Source organism: Malurus melanocephalus, unplaced genomic scaffold (assembly GCF_030028575.1).
Source record: "Malurus melanocephalus ecotype Western Australia unplaced genomic scaffold, MMel_1.1 scaffold_1, whole genome shotgun sequence".
Taxonomy (NCBI): Eukaryota; Metazoa; Chordata; class Aves; order Passeriformes; family Maluridae; genus Malurus; species Malurus melanocephalus.
The window spans coordinates 7,867,551-7,883,321 of record NW_026623233.1 but is presented as its reverse complement, the minus strand read 5'-3'; the positions used below and the strand labels follow the sequence as shown (position 1 = coordinate 7,883,321).

The window sequence follows — 15,771 nt, the reverse complement described above, 5'->3', positions numbered from 1 at the left end:
ATTTTTCTTGTGTTTCTTCTGGGAAAGTGGATTGACAAGAGTAAGAGTGCTGTGTAAATTGGGAGAAGCATGCTGTAGCATCTCAGTTTCTGGATAGTTGTYGCTGAAATGGTTTAATTCTTGAAATCTTAAATGAAGTTACAAAAGCACATGGTGATGATTTGAAAAGGTGGGGATAGTTTCAATAGTCTGCACAGTGCCCTTTTTGATCTTATATTTCCTTTAAATCCATACATATTTTGCATCCCTAGACATCTAACCTCTAATTAGAGATAAAAACCGGAAGCGAACTGTATGCTACGATATTTAATTTTTAATTTTTAATATTTAATTTTTAATTTAGTAAAGCAAAGCCTTTACTAAATCATAAATATATTTTATCTTCAGAAACAATATTTACACTTAAATATTTTCCAGCTCTATAGCTGTTATGCAATCTGATTTGAGCAGTCTTCTCAGTGAGCAGTGGCATATGTAATTGAAAGCCATTATGAAACAAGCAGCTCTTCTTTCTGGATTAACTGTTCTGTTCCTAGGTGAATGTAGAAGCAGTTATTCTGTAAATCTGTTTAACAACTTCAGCTGTTTGTTCAAAGAAGGATAAAGTTACTGTGGTGCTTGCCTTAGAACTTACACTGGTGGTTGGATGAGAAGAAATAAGCTGATGTATTGGCTAAAATATGACATGTCCTGTGTCATACAAGCTGACTGCTCTGACAGAGCCACAGATAGCATTAGAGGCAAGTGAAGACAATCTTGGGCTTTTCTGTCAGATTCTAAAGAGGACCTAAAACATTTCTTTACAGGTTACAAGCACGGGCTGTATATGTTTTTTCTTATTTTTTATTTTGGCTGTGCTTCTAAATAGCTCTTCAAAGTTGTAATCAAAACTAACTGTCTCAACAAATCTGAATGCTTGTTTTGTTTTTCATTTTTTCCAGGTTCTGTTGAAATAACTGAAGCAAATCTTGTAAGAGATGTTTTATATGTCTTCCAGGGAATAGATGGCAAAAACATCAAAATGTGCAATTCTGAAAATTGCTATAAAGTGGAAGGAAAGGTACTGTATGGTGACTTGTATTTCATRTACGAGCGGAGAAGTATATAGGGGAAAAACAGCTACGAGAAACATGTAAAAAAGTTAAAAATAATATTACAAGTTTTATTCCCTCTATCTGCCTTGTTTTGCTTTGTGCTGGTTTTGTTTGTTTGTTGTTTTGTTTTGGGGACTCCTTTCGTTAGTGCAACAAAGTAGTTGCAGCAGTAGTAGTTGAAAATGGATGAGGTAGATTAGATACTGTAAAGAAACTGTAGCATTTCACAAGGTGTGAATAGCCTCCCACATCTTAATCCAGTAGAAGGACACCTAAGTAATAGCTTTGAGGACTTCTGTCAGCATTTCCCTTCTCCAATGTATAAGAATTAATATAAAGAAGATGCAGACATTTGACTGCATTATTATTGAATTAAATGTAACAGATTGAGATGTGGAATGGATGCCAGCCACTTGATGTTATGGGCTTGATTACAATTAAAAGTGATCAGATGGAGATTACCTAAGAAAGAAAAGAGTGGTGGTGGAGCTGAAGAAAGGTCTGATGTGAAGTGAATGAAGACATCAGATAGGGGACAAAAGAATAGGAGAGATGCTTGAGAGACTTTGCTTTAAGGTGTCGAGATACTAAGCCTATTTGCAATTCAAAAAATCCCCAAGAGTGAGATGGGGTCAGCTAAGCAAAGAACAAAAAATGGCTGAAGTTGCTTTAGCATCTTCACATTTAGTATTTAGACAGTACAGCTTCAGAGTTAAGCTTCTGCTAATTAGTTTTTATGTTCTTGTTCAAATGGAAAGAGTGCTTTCAGTTTTTACTTGTATTAAAAACCTTCTTCAATGACAATATTACTTAGTCCTTAAATGGTGGGGAAAATCCTTTTGGGCTGTTTCATGTGCCAAGAGCAGGTCTTGATGTTGATACGTGAGCTAATTTCCTTTTTTCCTTCATAATAGTAACAAAAAGTGAAATGCGTAGTTGTTCACCATTACTTTCCGATGACATTTATGGCTGCTTAATGGAGGGATAAATGAAAAACTTAACTCTTGTTAAAGAAGTTAAATCTTGATAGTTAACAGATTCTTAATGAACATCTACCTGTAGCTGATTCAAAGTTTGTAATTCCTTAACACCTGCACTTAYATTCCATATTATATTCCAGTTAATGATATTCCATATATAAGTTTACATATGGCAAAGAAAGGTAGCATAATATACTTTTCTGGAGGGATGTGAGGAAAATGTGGTCAGTGCTTATGAAACTGGCAATGGGTTTCATTGGATTTCTGTGTAGCTTTCACATCCAGTAGCCTGGTTTGAGGTTGAAAGCTGTTTTACTTGGAACTTGTMATTCAGGGAGTTGAATTACTGACCACAAGCCAGCTGAATAATCTGTGCCTGAGAACTTGGTCTTCAGTTGTTTTTGTGAAGTCATTCATCTTCAATTCTTCCTTATTGGCACTTAGACTGAGCTGCCAGACCCAGTGAGRATGAGATTATCTGACTCACTCGAGSTGCAGCTGGAACTTCTGATGAACAAGGAGGACCAAGATCATGCCTCCTCTAGCTGTATTGACTGCACGTTAGGCAAAATAGTAGTTAAAGCATGTCATTCTCCSTCAGCTACACAAAGAAAATCTCGTTGTACACAGTCTACGTTGGGTTTTTTTTCACAAGAAAGAGACACACTTTCTAAGGGACTATTCTTGCTGAAATGTTTTTTAATCTTAGTGTTAATATTAGGTCTGGTGGTGACATTCAGCACTGTATAAACTAGCAGCTTCTGATTTGATCTAAGACATACAAATGTAATAACACCAAGCCAATTTTGCTTGTTCCTCATTTAATTGCAGCGGATGTGTATTGTGCCARTGTTTGCCAAGTACTCTGTACTTGCAGAATTCTAAATAGTTCTTATGTCATCTCTTTGGTTTTAGCTACGGGCAGCATTTCTGTGTCCAATTATACTTGTTTGGGCTGGAATTTACCCTACAGAAGTTGTTAAAGAAGTTAAAGCTGTACCTCTGTGGGTAAACAAGAGGGCTAGGGACTGAACTCTGTTCTTACAACCAAATGCTGCAGCTTGGTTCAAGYCCACATTGGTGTGGCTAACACACTCTGACACTAATTGTTATCTTGGAGAATGCCCGTACTGTTAACTAAAAGATTTAATGAATGAGATTGATTTCTAGTTCTTTGGCATCTTAATTCCTTAGAACACTTCCTTGCTTTGGTTTGGATGTTCCAGCTGGCAAAGTTTAAATTGTCTGTAGTGGTAGGATACAGTTGCTGTGGGCACAAGTCAGTCTCTTCTTCTTGGTCTGTTTTACCAGTCAGATTGTTTTGGTTTCTTGTTCAATGAAATTTTGAATACTTGATGATAGTGTTCTTGAGTAATATGGTGAAATGTAGGCACAGTGTCTTTTCTTCCTCTCAATTACCAGTAGATATGTGCTGATTCAAATGAAAAGAGTAGTGGTAGCTAAATAGGGTGTTGGGACTAAGGCTGCTAGTGAGATACTAGCAGAAAACCAGAAAGAAACTAGAGGAGTTCAGAAGGACATATGATTAAATAACTTATAAAAGCTGGACTTAAACTTGGGAGTTCTGCAGGTTTGTGTTCTTAAGGCTGTAGTCAGGCATTTGGGTCATTTATTTTCTATTAAATGAACAGAATCTTTCACATGTAGCAATAACGAATTATCTTTCACATGTAGCAATAACGAATTATTTTGTCAAAGCTTTGTCATTCGTTTCAGTCATTAACACCTTTGCTAGAACTCTCATATTTTCAGTTTTGCTGATTATCAGGATAAGATGAAGTCTGATTCTATAACATRAAATTGCAGATTTCTTCCTTTTTTCTGAAGACTATTTTGCAGCTGCTGTAGTTGCCTAATGTAAAAAGAATGTATGCATACTGCAATGTTAAAATTTTTGAAAGAGAAGGTCTCAAAGTTGCTGCCTTTTCAATACATGTGTGTATAAATTTAATGCAAATTATATGGTTGTCTGTTTCTTTTGCACTATCTGTGCTGTAGAACATAAATTGATTATTTCTTGAACTGACTGTTTTATGAGAAGGAGGGACCTTTGTGAAGAAACCAGTATTGGCATGGCAGATGTGACTTAATTGTAAACTGTTGTTTCTTTTAACTTTATAGGTGAGCTTGTCCAAATCCCTTCGAGATACTACAAGTAGACTTGCAGAGTTGGGGTGGCTACATAATAAAATAAGAAAATATACAGACCAGAGGAGCTTGGATCGTGCATTTGGCCTTGTGGGACAGGTGGGTCAGCTAAAAAAACAATCTAACTACAATATTTGGTCTTTTGCTAAGAAGCTATTGAGTAAATGTAGTGCTAGAATGATGCATAAACTTTGGAGCTTGGATCATTCATCATWTGATTTACTCCTTTTGTGGATGCTGCATTTGATATGGGTCTTAGTCAGAAGGCAAGAAAAAGGCATTTGCTCTTGCTGGTCTTAAAGATTTGCCCCTGTTATTTGTAGCTGGAAATWATCATAAATTSCTTTTCTCAATCTGTGGTTYCAAAAAAAAAACAAACAATATTTTAAAATTACTCATGCATGTTCATAAACAAAAACATTTCTTAAATTGGATGGTGTCATCCCTGAGCTAATTAATTACCAATTCAGTTGTTAGTGACCTGTGCAGGAGACATTCTTGTCAGCTATTGTTGATGTTCATGTGTTAGTACTGCACTAGATTACATAAAATGCAAGTAGTCCATTATCTTCTGCCCTTTCTTTTGAATACAGCATCAAAAGAATATTAATTTTTGTTTTTATAGGTTTCATCATCATGATTTATAGTCTACAGTAACTTCACTGCTGCTGTAATACCCAAAACCACATTTACTGCTAAGACATTCATGTTTCCTCTCACTTGCTCCCTCTGTAAAACTGGATATTATCCCTTCTGAGTCGACAGAAATGTTATCCTTGCCTCTAGCCATAACATCCTACCTAATCTGCCAAGAAATTGAAGTGCTTCTCCCTTCAATCTAATTTTTCTTAAGAGGTCAGTAGAGACACTGTAGTGCTTCCTACTTTTCTAATGTTTTATTCTGTTCCATTCTGTCTCTTATTYTAAGTAACCCTTCTAGTTACATATAAATAATTATTTTTCTACTGATCCAATGCTGATTTCCATGCTTTATATGGTAGTGCTACTGTGTATGCATTTTCTTTGGACTCTCCCCCTTATATCTGGGTGAAGTTTTATTCTTTATCTAGTAGCTTTCTGCTTGTGCTTATTTTTACWGTCTCTGGCTTTAATCTTCAAGTTTACAGGAAGGGGAGAACTAATTCTTCAGTGAATTTAAATGTGCAGTATCTTGGCTTCCATATGCAGGTTTCAGATCCTGTGCAGAAGGCTGTGCAGTTGAGTTACCTGAATCTGCATAGCTCTAATGCTAATTTTGCTTGAGGCAAGCATTTGTGTATATTTCTAGGACATAAGTATAGAAATTAAAACTTATATTCTACTCTTGATGTCAGTATCTGGGCACAAAGAGTGTGCCTTCATGCTCTTCGTAGCTTTTCTAGCTGAGAATTTCAGGTGCTGCACACKGTGCATTAAGGAATTTAGCACAAGAATGTATGTTGTGTTATAAAGCATCTTTTGCTTAATGTTGCAAAAGAATGCTTTGCGTAAACCCCTGTTTAAACTAGGTGTAGAATAAGATGTCTGTCACCTCTTTTGTTACGATTCTGGTGACTGTTTTTACCACGCAAAATGTCAGGTATTGACATTAGAAGTAGAGATACAACAATGTTTATATTTTCTTGCCTTTGCTGATTAATAYCTGTTTGTCCTCAGAAAGTAAAAAGAATAATTGGCAGTTAATTATAATTTGCCTTGTACTTTGGTATTTTGCTCATGTAGATCCAGTTGTGCTAGTGGGTATTCGAATTTTTTTTCTCTTGAGCAAGCATTCTGTTTCCTTCCTTAATACTCTTGCTGCAGACCAAATCAGAATTCTAGGATAATGTCCAGTTTTTCTGTAACAGCTTGGGAGCAAAAGTCTGTGGYTTGTGATGTGGGAATTGGTACTGGATGTAAATTTCAATTTGGAAAGCTTCTCTGAAAAATTGGTGACTAGTTAGATCATAAATTCTTTTGGCTACTAAATCATTCAAGTCAGTGATTACTGTCCTTCCTTTTTGAGCAGAACAGTGCCTTTGATTGTTTTCTTGGAGGGCTCTGCTCTGCCCTGTATCTTGGCAARTGCCACTTAATTAGGTTCAAAAATTTATTGAAGAAGCAAGTGAGAAGAAATGAAAAGTGGAGTTACATATAAAGGGATTTCTTTTTGCCCTTCAGTATCCTCTGGAATAAAATGAATGTCAAATTTATTTGTGATTTGTAATGTTGAGTTGAAGAAAGGAACCTYCTTTCCTTAAAAAGGATACAATGGCAAGATTAATGACTTTTTTTTCCTAGGCTTCTTAGCTGCTTAGCAGGAAAGAAGATTTATTTTCTCCTTGTGCTTGTAGAAATGATTTCTGACTTTTACATACTCGAGTGAATAAAAATTTTTTTTCAAGCTCTTGGGTGCTTTTTGTGAAGTTTTCTTTATTTTTGCCAAATCTTTTTGATTGTAATTTTAAAAGGTCTTGAAGGGAAAGTCCTGGGAAATTTCCTGTTAAAAAAAAAAATCTGTTAAAATAGATAATCAAATTAATTAGCTGGGAATTTGTTAGAAATGGTTGTGAAGAATTTGTAGGTGTGCATAGGAGTATTCTTCCAAGAAACCAAACAAATAAAAAGTTGTGTGCACTTTTTTGGGGGTTTTAAAGTCTTTTTAATTTAGTCCAAAATTAATGAGCCATATTTTCAATTCTATTTTGAAAAATGTGTTGCAGAAATTTTTTTTCGTCTATATGTTAGGTTAAGATCATTATAAAAGTAAAGCAAAACCTCTACAAACCCTARGGTGGAGAACTATTAATCACTAAGTAAGTTTTATTTCAGGAATGGTTTTAAAATTTATCTTGATCTTTAAACAACCTAGGGTAACTGTACCTAGAATTTTTGACAAAGAAGAGTTTTGCTTTAGCTGGGCCTGAATTAACTTCTGCGCATTTTACAGATTTCTTAGGATACGCTTTGTGTTGTTCATTTCTTCCATGTCAAGTGAAGAATCATATATAACTGTGAATTGATAAAAGGCCAAAAATTTAGAGCACTTGTTCCAGCAGCATTTACTGGGAGTATTTTTTTGAACATTTTTTTCTTGTTCATGTCATATAGTCAATACTGTAAATATAATGATAACTGCCTTCTGTGTTTTGTTGTTAGAGGCCTTCCCAAAATTTAAACTCTGTTACTTCACTGCATGCTGTATTGTAGATGATTTAAAAAAACCCCAAAAAACTTCAACTAGGTCATGTTATAGTTTCTACATCCCTGTGCTAGTTATTGATGCCATTACTGAGATGATGTATGTACTTGAAGAGTTACACTTGTCGTAGTTTAATCTGTTGATGGAGTTAAGACAGCAAGAAAGACAATCACTTGATAATATATATATATATATATACTCTTGGAAAAGATATATGCAGCTCTTAGGGAAGCACTTATGCTTTGGCCAGTCCTTTAAGAATTGGCTTTTATGCTGAAGCTTGTAGAATGATTCCCTTCAGGAAATTTCTGATTGTATTGGAAGTGTGGAGATAGAATTAAATCTATTCTASATTAAACCATAAATATTTTTCCTGATTATTTTTCCTTTTTTTTTTCTTTCTTATTTTTTCTTCTTTCTCTTGCAGAGTTTTTGTGCAGCCTTACATCAGGAACTTAAAGAATACTACCGACTTCTGTCTGTTTTACATTCTCAGGTAAGTTAAATGGTRCATACTCAGCTTTCCTATCTCGTTCTACATTATCTAAATATCTCCTAAAAGATACACCTATCTATTCTCTTAGAATATGAAGGATTTGCTGCAGCTTCTGTTGACAGTGGATGCAATTCTCTAACTTGTACATTTCTTAGTCCTTAAGTGTATGTACCCTTGAATATTTTCCTCATAGGAATTCACTGGTATTTGATGTGTTACRTAAGCAAGGAGTATAATGTGTATAAGTCTCTGTCCCTGGTTTGCATCCTTTTTGTCGGTTTTTTTTTCAGTTATCTTGCATAATATCTTTAKCATTCAAGTTCCAAACAATGTGACACATCCCTGAGGGGACAGAAAACCAGTCTATATTCATGCAAGAAATGCATGACTCAGCAGCTAGTAATAACAGTTCCAACTTTTTTTTCTGTGTGGGGCAGTTTCTACATTTTTCTTGTCCCTTTGTTTTCTGAGAGWAAAGATGTCTGTTCTGCAGATGTTTCAGTGTTTATTTTTCTGTAATATGCAGACCAGTTCAATGCTGATAATCTTACAGTTTGTCAACAAATGTTTGTAGRTATGTAGGTATCTAGATGCGGTCTCCAAAATTAAAATAAACATTTTTCTTCTGTTTGCCTTTTTTTAGGGGGTTTTCAAGGGGATCATTACTTCTAATGGCAAAAAATTTATTCTGAGAATTGACCTAAAGCTAAATTAAACTGCCTTTTAAAGTTCTAACTTCAATAAAATCTTTATAGTTTGTCCTAGGCTTTTGTAAATATTTTCAAAGCGTCTGTTCCTTTTAACTCACTTGCAGTTCTTTAACATTCTTGATTTTTGGAATGTCTTTTGCATATACTTTCTGCTTGTTTTTCCTAGTTATTAGCTAGTTATTCCTTTTTAATTACTTCTTGCTCTGTCCAAAATGTGTTTTATCTCTTGGTTTGCTGAAGCTTTGACTTATTCTAACTTCTAAAACTTTTTTATCGTGAAAATATTTGACTACTTTGAAATGCAGCTTTCTGTACTTTTCCTGTTCCACCAAACCTTTCAGAAGAAGAGATGAGTATGGTGGGAGAGAAAGCCCATAAGGAGAAAATGGAAGCTGTGGTGTTACTTATTTTTAAATTGCATTTACCTTCGTGGCAGCAGCCAGGCACCCACTCAGCCTCTTGCTCCCCCCCTGTCCTTTGAGGAATGGGGAGAAAATAGAAGGAAGACAAAAAGGCAAGTCAATCAATTTAGTGACAGTTTTAGAAGGGAAAGCAAAAGCTGTGCGTGCAAGCAAAGCAAAGTAGGGAATTCATTCACTATTYTCCATCAGCAGGCSGATGYCCAGCCACTTCTGGCAAGCAGGGCYTCRGGACACTTAACACTTGCTTKGGAAGACAAACTCCATCACCACAAATCTTCTTACTTCCTTCTCCTTTCCCTGAGCTTTTATTCCTGAGAAAGCTTTTTGTCCTCCATAAGCTTGGAAATGGTTTCCCAGGATTACTTGYTATCCCAGGAAATGAAGTGMRTCCTACTGGTGTGTAGTTYTATGGCTCCTGCKTCTTGAAGAGAAGAGTGACATTTGCATTCTCAGGGCTGTCAGAAACCTTCTCTAATTGCTGTGTTGCAAAAATAATGAAGCGTGATCTTGCAGTGACATTGGCCAGCTTCCTCCCTCAATAGTTGTTGTTAAATCCCATCAGGTCCCATAGACTTAAGCATACCCCATTTGTTTGTGTGCCCTGGCCTGATCCTTCTCTACTCAGTCTTCTTGTTCCAGATTTCTTATCTGGAACCATCAGAACATCTTCTCATCTGGAACATCTGGTATCCCCAACAGCAAATGTTACCAAAATACCAAGGCAAAAAAGGCAGAAAGTACCTCAGCATTTTCCATTTTTCCTGTCACCCCTTTCCCAGCACCATTCAGTAGCTGACACACATTTTTTGCAGTCTTGCTTTTATTGCTGTTCTTAGTGCTGTTCATGTTCCTTACCAGATTTATTTTCAATGTTAGAGGTCATGGGTGTATTAGACATGTTGATGAAAGGCCTTTTCATAGACAACAGTCAATACCATCTCTGTAATGCAGCAGACTGGAGTTTCTGGGGAATCTAGGTTCCCTCGGCACCTAACTGAAGGTGTTCCCATAATTGTTATGTTTGGATTTTTAGAAGCTCCTGGCAGTATTCCTTCTTAAAGGTGTGAAAGGAGGAAAAGAGATCCAGCAGTGGAGGGCAGATTCTTTTGTGACTTGAAGGATGGAAAGGCTTGGAGGGCACACTGCCAGATGGAGGAAAAAAATGTGCCTTTGAGCTTCTTGAAAATGTAGAAAACTGACTTAAAATTGAGTGTATGCAATATCTTTAGATTAAGGAGAAACAGGCTGCCAGTTTAGGACTTCTTAACTGCAGTTCCAGAGAGTACAAGCATAGAACAGCAATAATCTTGTCAAAGGTTTCCATACTGTCTTTGTGACTCTTATGTCTTCAGAGCTTCCCCTGAGCATGTTTSTGCCCCTGAAGGAGTAATCCTGTGCATACTGTGTACTATTCCATAAGCTACTCTGGTGTTTTTCTTGCAGGTGGTTTTCACATTGTCAGTGCATTTAAAAATGCAGTTCCATGATGATGTACCATGTCTTCCCTGAAGTCAAAGGGTGGCTTTTTCTCATGTATCTCTCTTATCATTGCCAATTGCCAAAAACACCAAAGAAAAATGCCAGACATGGACCCAGCAGCATTTGGAAGCAAATGAATTTAACTGGCTTTAAGGTTGAACTTAATGTGGATGACACTAGTCTTAAATTTAACTAGTATGTTGCATTTGGCTAAAAAATGTGTTAGATGGGAAAGCAGAGAGTGGGTTGTCATATACAGAAAACTTTTAAAAGTTTGTCTGCTTGTACTGCTCTAGGAATGTGCTTTTGTATTCTCAAATTGTGTTCTTGTCCTGCTTATTCCATCTGTATTTGTATGAGATTTGCATTTGCACCTTGGATGCAAATATTTAGATTTTATTTTCTGTGGTGTTRGAAGATTCATGGTAGTSATGTAGTCATGATAAAGTTTTCTTRCTGTAGCTTTTAAAGTGTGGTATTTTTCTTTGAATGTAGCAATTCCTTAATCTCACTATAAGGCTAAATTAAGTTCTGATGGCTTCTGGAGGAAGATATTGAGTGGGATTTGTCTCTTGTTGAACCAAAATAAGCTGTGTGTACAGTAATAAAAAGTTTACTTCCTGCAGCCTACCTTTCCTTTAGATGTTTTTCTTTATTCTTTTATTCTCTCTTGCTGTCTTTCAGAATCCCTGCTTCTTTTTTTGTTCGTCTCTTTTTGTGACTCTCTATTGCTTTGCTATTTTAACTTCCTTGGCCTTTCTGCTTTGTTTACCTTATTGCACTTCTGCTTGTCTCTGTTCTTTCACCTGTGCTTGATACTCTGTTTCCACAAAAAATTCGCTCTCAGGTTTTGGCCCAGTGTTTTAATGAGAGAACATGTAACACTGGGTATTTCAAGTGTATTAGTAAAAACATGACTTCAAAACAAAGTATAAAACCTGAGTTCTGTTTCAGTCCTACTTCAGTTCTGTTCTTTGACATGTCTGTCTGTTTCTAACTTGATCAGCTACAACTGGAAGATGATCAGGGTGTGAATTTGGGACTTGAGAGCAGTTTGACACTCCGCCGTCTTCTAGTCTGGACATATGATCCCAAAATAAGGTTAAAGACCCTCGCAGCACTTGTTGATCACTGTCAAGGTCTGTTTAACATTAATTTAGTATTTCCGGGGAAGTTATATAACTTTGAGTAGTTGTGCATGCTAGAGGTGGGTATCAGTGATATTACTGCTTGCTTGGACTTTTTTTTTCCTTTAGAAATTTTTAAGTAGGTAATTCAGAGGATTCTCCCTCTTGTAGTTTAAACAAAGCATGACAAATTATAGTGCTGTGTTGATATATTCAGACTTCTTACTTTTTAAAGTCTAGAACATGCTCAAAAAATTCAATTTTAAGCATGCTATTTTCCATGCGATTTTCAGTTACTCAGTCATTGTTCAGAAAATGGTACACTGAAAAACCCTACTAATTAATTATTGAATGCTTGGTTTAATTTCTTCACTATACAAGTATTATGCAATTCCTCTATGTGTGGTAGCATGGAGGAATAATTTGCCACTTGTCTGCAGATTCATGTGAAACAACAAAACTTTGCAAATCTGCAGATATCATGTGATTTTGTTGGCAATCCACAAGAAGATGCTGGGGAGAGTCATGTTGGAGTTTACCAGAATTTTGTCCAGTTACTGACTAAACTGACCAGTAACTGATGCTTCTTCCTGCAGGTCCTTCAGATTTATGAGATTGTAGCCCTTTAGAAAGGTTTTCTTTTGGCTGCAATACTTGTTTTACCTTGATTATTGGAATTGGTAGCAAATTTTTCTAAAAAGTGGGCTTTACTTTGAGTTCTATGGGCTCTGTTGCAAGGAGGCTGTAAGCTATGCATGTGAATGTAAANTAATCTTGTCAAAGGTTTCCATACTGTCTTTGTGACTCTTATGTCTTCAGAGCTTCCCCTGAGCATGTTTGTGCCCCTGAAGGAGTAATCCTGTGCATACTGTGTACTATTCCATAAGCTACTCTGGTGTTTTTCTTGCAGGTGGTTTTCACATTGTCAGTGCATTTAAAAATGCAGTTCCATGATGATGTACCATGTCTTCCCTGAAGTCAAAGGGTGGCTTTTTCTCATGTATCTCTCTTATCATTGCCAATTGCCAAAAACACCAAAGAAAAATGCCAGACATGGACCCAGCAGCATTTGGAAGCAAATGAATTTAACTGGCTTTAAGGTTGAACTTAATGTGGATGACACTAGTCTTAAATTTAACTAGTATGTTGCATTTGGCTAAAAAATGTGTTAGATGGGAAAGCAGAGAGTGGGTTGTCATATACAGAAAACTTTTAAAAGTTTGTCTGCTTGTACTGCTCTAGGAATGTGCTTTTGTATTCTCAAATTGTGTTCTTGTCCTGCTTATTCCATCTGTATTTGTATGAGATTTGCATTTGCACCTTGGATGCAAATATTTAGATTTTATTTTCTGTGGTGTTRGAAGATTCATGGTAGTSATGTAGTCATGATAAAGTTTTCTTRCTGTAGCTTTTAAAGTGTGGTATTTTTCTTTGAATGTAGCAATTCCTTAATCTCACTATAAGGCTAAATTAAGTTCTGATGGCTTCTGGAGGAAGATATTGAGTGGGATTTGTCTCTTGTTGAACCAAAATAAGCTGTGTGTACAGTAATAAAAAGTTTACTTCCTGCAGCCTACCTTTCCTTTAGATGTTTTTCTTTATTCTTTTATTCTCTCTTGCTGTCTTTCAGAATCCCTGCTTCTTTTTTTGTTCGTCTCTTTTTGTGACTCTCTATTGCTTTGCTATTTTAACTTCCTTGGCCTTTCTGCTTTGTTTACCTTATTGCACTTCTGCTTGTCTCTGTTCTTTCACCTGTGCTTGATACTCTGTTTCCACAAAAAATTCGCTCTCAGGTTTTGGCCCAGTGTTTTAATGAGAGAACATGTAACACTGGGTATTTCAAGTGTATTAGTAAAAACATGACTTCAAAACAAAGTATAAAACCTGAGTTCTGTTTCAGTCCTACTTCAGTTCTGTTCTTTGACATGTCTGTCTGTTTCTAACTTGATCAGCTACAACTGGAAGATGATCAGGGTGTGAATTTGGGACTTGAGAGCAGTTTGACACTCCGCCGTCTTCTAGTCTGGACATATGATCCCAAAATAAGGTTAAAGACCCTCGCAGCACTTGTTGATCACTGTCAAGGTCTGTTTAACATTAATTTAGTATTTCCGGGGAAGTTATATAACTTTGAGTAGTTGTGCATGCTAGAGGTGGGTATCAGTGATATTACTGCTTGCTTGGACTTTTTTTTTCCTTTAGAAATTTTTAAGTAGGTAATTCAGAGGATTCTCCCTCTTGTAGTTTAAACAAAGCATGACAAATTATAGTGCTGTGTTGATATATTCAGACTTCTTACTTTTTAAAGTCTAGAACATGCTCAAAAAATTCAATTTTAAGCATGCTATTTTCCATGCGATTTTCAGTTACTCAGTCATTGTTCAGAAAATGGTACACTGAAAAACCCTACTAATTAATTATTGAATGCTTGGTTTAATTTCTTCACTATACAAGTATTATGCAATTCCTCTATGTGTGGTAGCATGGAGGAATAATTTGCCACTTGTCTGCAGATTCATGTGAAACAACAAAACTTTGCAAATCTGCAGATATCATGTGATTTTGTTGGCAATCCACAAGAAGATGCTGGGGAGAGTCATGTTGGAGTTTACCAGAATTTTGTCCAGTTACTGACTAAACTGACCAGTAACTGATGCTTCTTCCTGCAGGTCCTTCAGATTTATGAGATTGTAGCCCTTTAGAAAGGTTTTCTTTTGGCTGCAATACTTGTTTTACCTTGATTATTGGAATTGGTAGCAAATTTTTCTAAAAAGTGGGCTTTACTTTGAGTTCTATGGGCTCTGTTGCAAGGAGGCTGTAAGCTATGCATGTGAATGTAAAGTATTCTATTCAAATCTATCAGTATCTATTCAAATAGATTGAATACTATTTTTAAATTTGTTTTTCGGACAGCCTCTTACTTTCTAGCTGCAAGAAACAGATGTTACCTAATGAAGCTATGGGGACAATTATAACTGAGAAACAGGAAAGCTGTGTTTGTATGCATGTATGCACAGAGAAGATCTGAGAGTGTCAAGTACAGGAGAGAAGGAAAACATTCTAAGACTCTCTRTGCTTCCAGAGAAGCATTAAGCATCAACCTCTGTGTGTGATCTGACGCTTTGAAATTTGCATTCCTCTAAGCTACCATAAAACAGCCAGAACTCTGCTTTTAATGCTTTAGTGARATTAATAATTCATGTTTTAAAACCTAGGAATTCCCTGTTAGCAATAAAAAACTACTTTTGCTACATTTTAGAATTGCTGTTTAGCACGCTCAATGTGATACACAGGTAGCTAAAATCAATGGCTGCTAAATTTAAATGAGGTACATATGGTTTTTCTTCAAGCATTTCTGTTTCTCTCTCCTATGATCTTACAGGGAGAAAAGGGGGTGAACTAGCCTCAGCAGTTCATGCCTATACTAAAACAGGAGATCCCTACATGAGATCTCTGGTTCAGCACATTCTTGGCCTAGTATCCCATCCTGTACTGAACTTCCTTTATCGCTGGATTTATGATGGAGAGCTGGAGGATACGTACCATGAGGTAATGTATGTGCTGCAGTAAATACTGCACTTCTTTGCTTTGGGGCATGATTATCTGTGGGAAGCTTAGAGGAGAATTTGAAAAGTAGACTATGATGAAACTGTGTAACATATGAGTAAGCAATGCATGCAATAACCTGAAATATCACTCTCTTCATGAATTTGATATCTGCAGGTTGCAGTGATGCATTATGTTGTCTTCAACAAATCATATCCTGGGTCTGTTTAGTAGAGGCAGAATGGTGCACTGACAGTAGGTTCTTGCTTTTGAAGACAAAAGAATTTCTCTATAGCTTTTCTCACTTACTGTAACAACAGTAATGTATGCAGAGTTCTTTGTAACTGATTAAAATGCAAGGCTTGTATTTGCAGTGAAGTTCAGAATATATTTCTCTGACTGCATACTATTATCYTTGATAAATAAGTTCAGTATCAGACTGGGTAGAAGAGTTTAGTTTTATGGTTCTAGAATAGAAACTCTGCAGAGCTGTTTGTTTTGACTTCTGTAACATCAAGTTCCAGTAATTGTCCTTTTTCTTCTTGGATTTTTTTTTTTTTTTTTTTT

General features: G+C 36.1%; 1 protein-coding gene across 1 annotated transcript in view; it reads left to right on the top strand.

Moving 5' to 3' along the window:
* TUBGCP3 (tubulin gamma complex associated protein 3) overlaps positions 1 to 15,771 on the top strand; it is a 50,218-nt gene that overhangs the window by 21,548 nt on the left and 12,899 nt on the right. Inside the window, exons 7-11 of the mRNA XM_057390316.1 lie at positions 942 to 1,060; positions 4,217 to 4,342; positions 7,852 to 7,920; positions 11,538 to 11,670; positions 15,041 to 15,207. Of these exons, the coding sequence (XP_057246299.1) occupies positions 942 to 1,060; positions 4,217 to 4,342; positions 7,852 to 7,920; positions 11,538 to 11,670; positions 15,041 to 15,207 (614 nt within the window). The remainder of the gene's footprint in view (positions 1 to 941; positions 1,061 to 4,216; positions 4,343 to 7,851; positions 7,921 to 11,537; positions 11,671 to 15,040; positions 15,208 to 15,771) is intronic.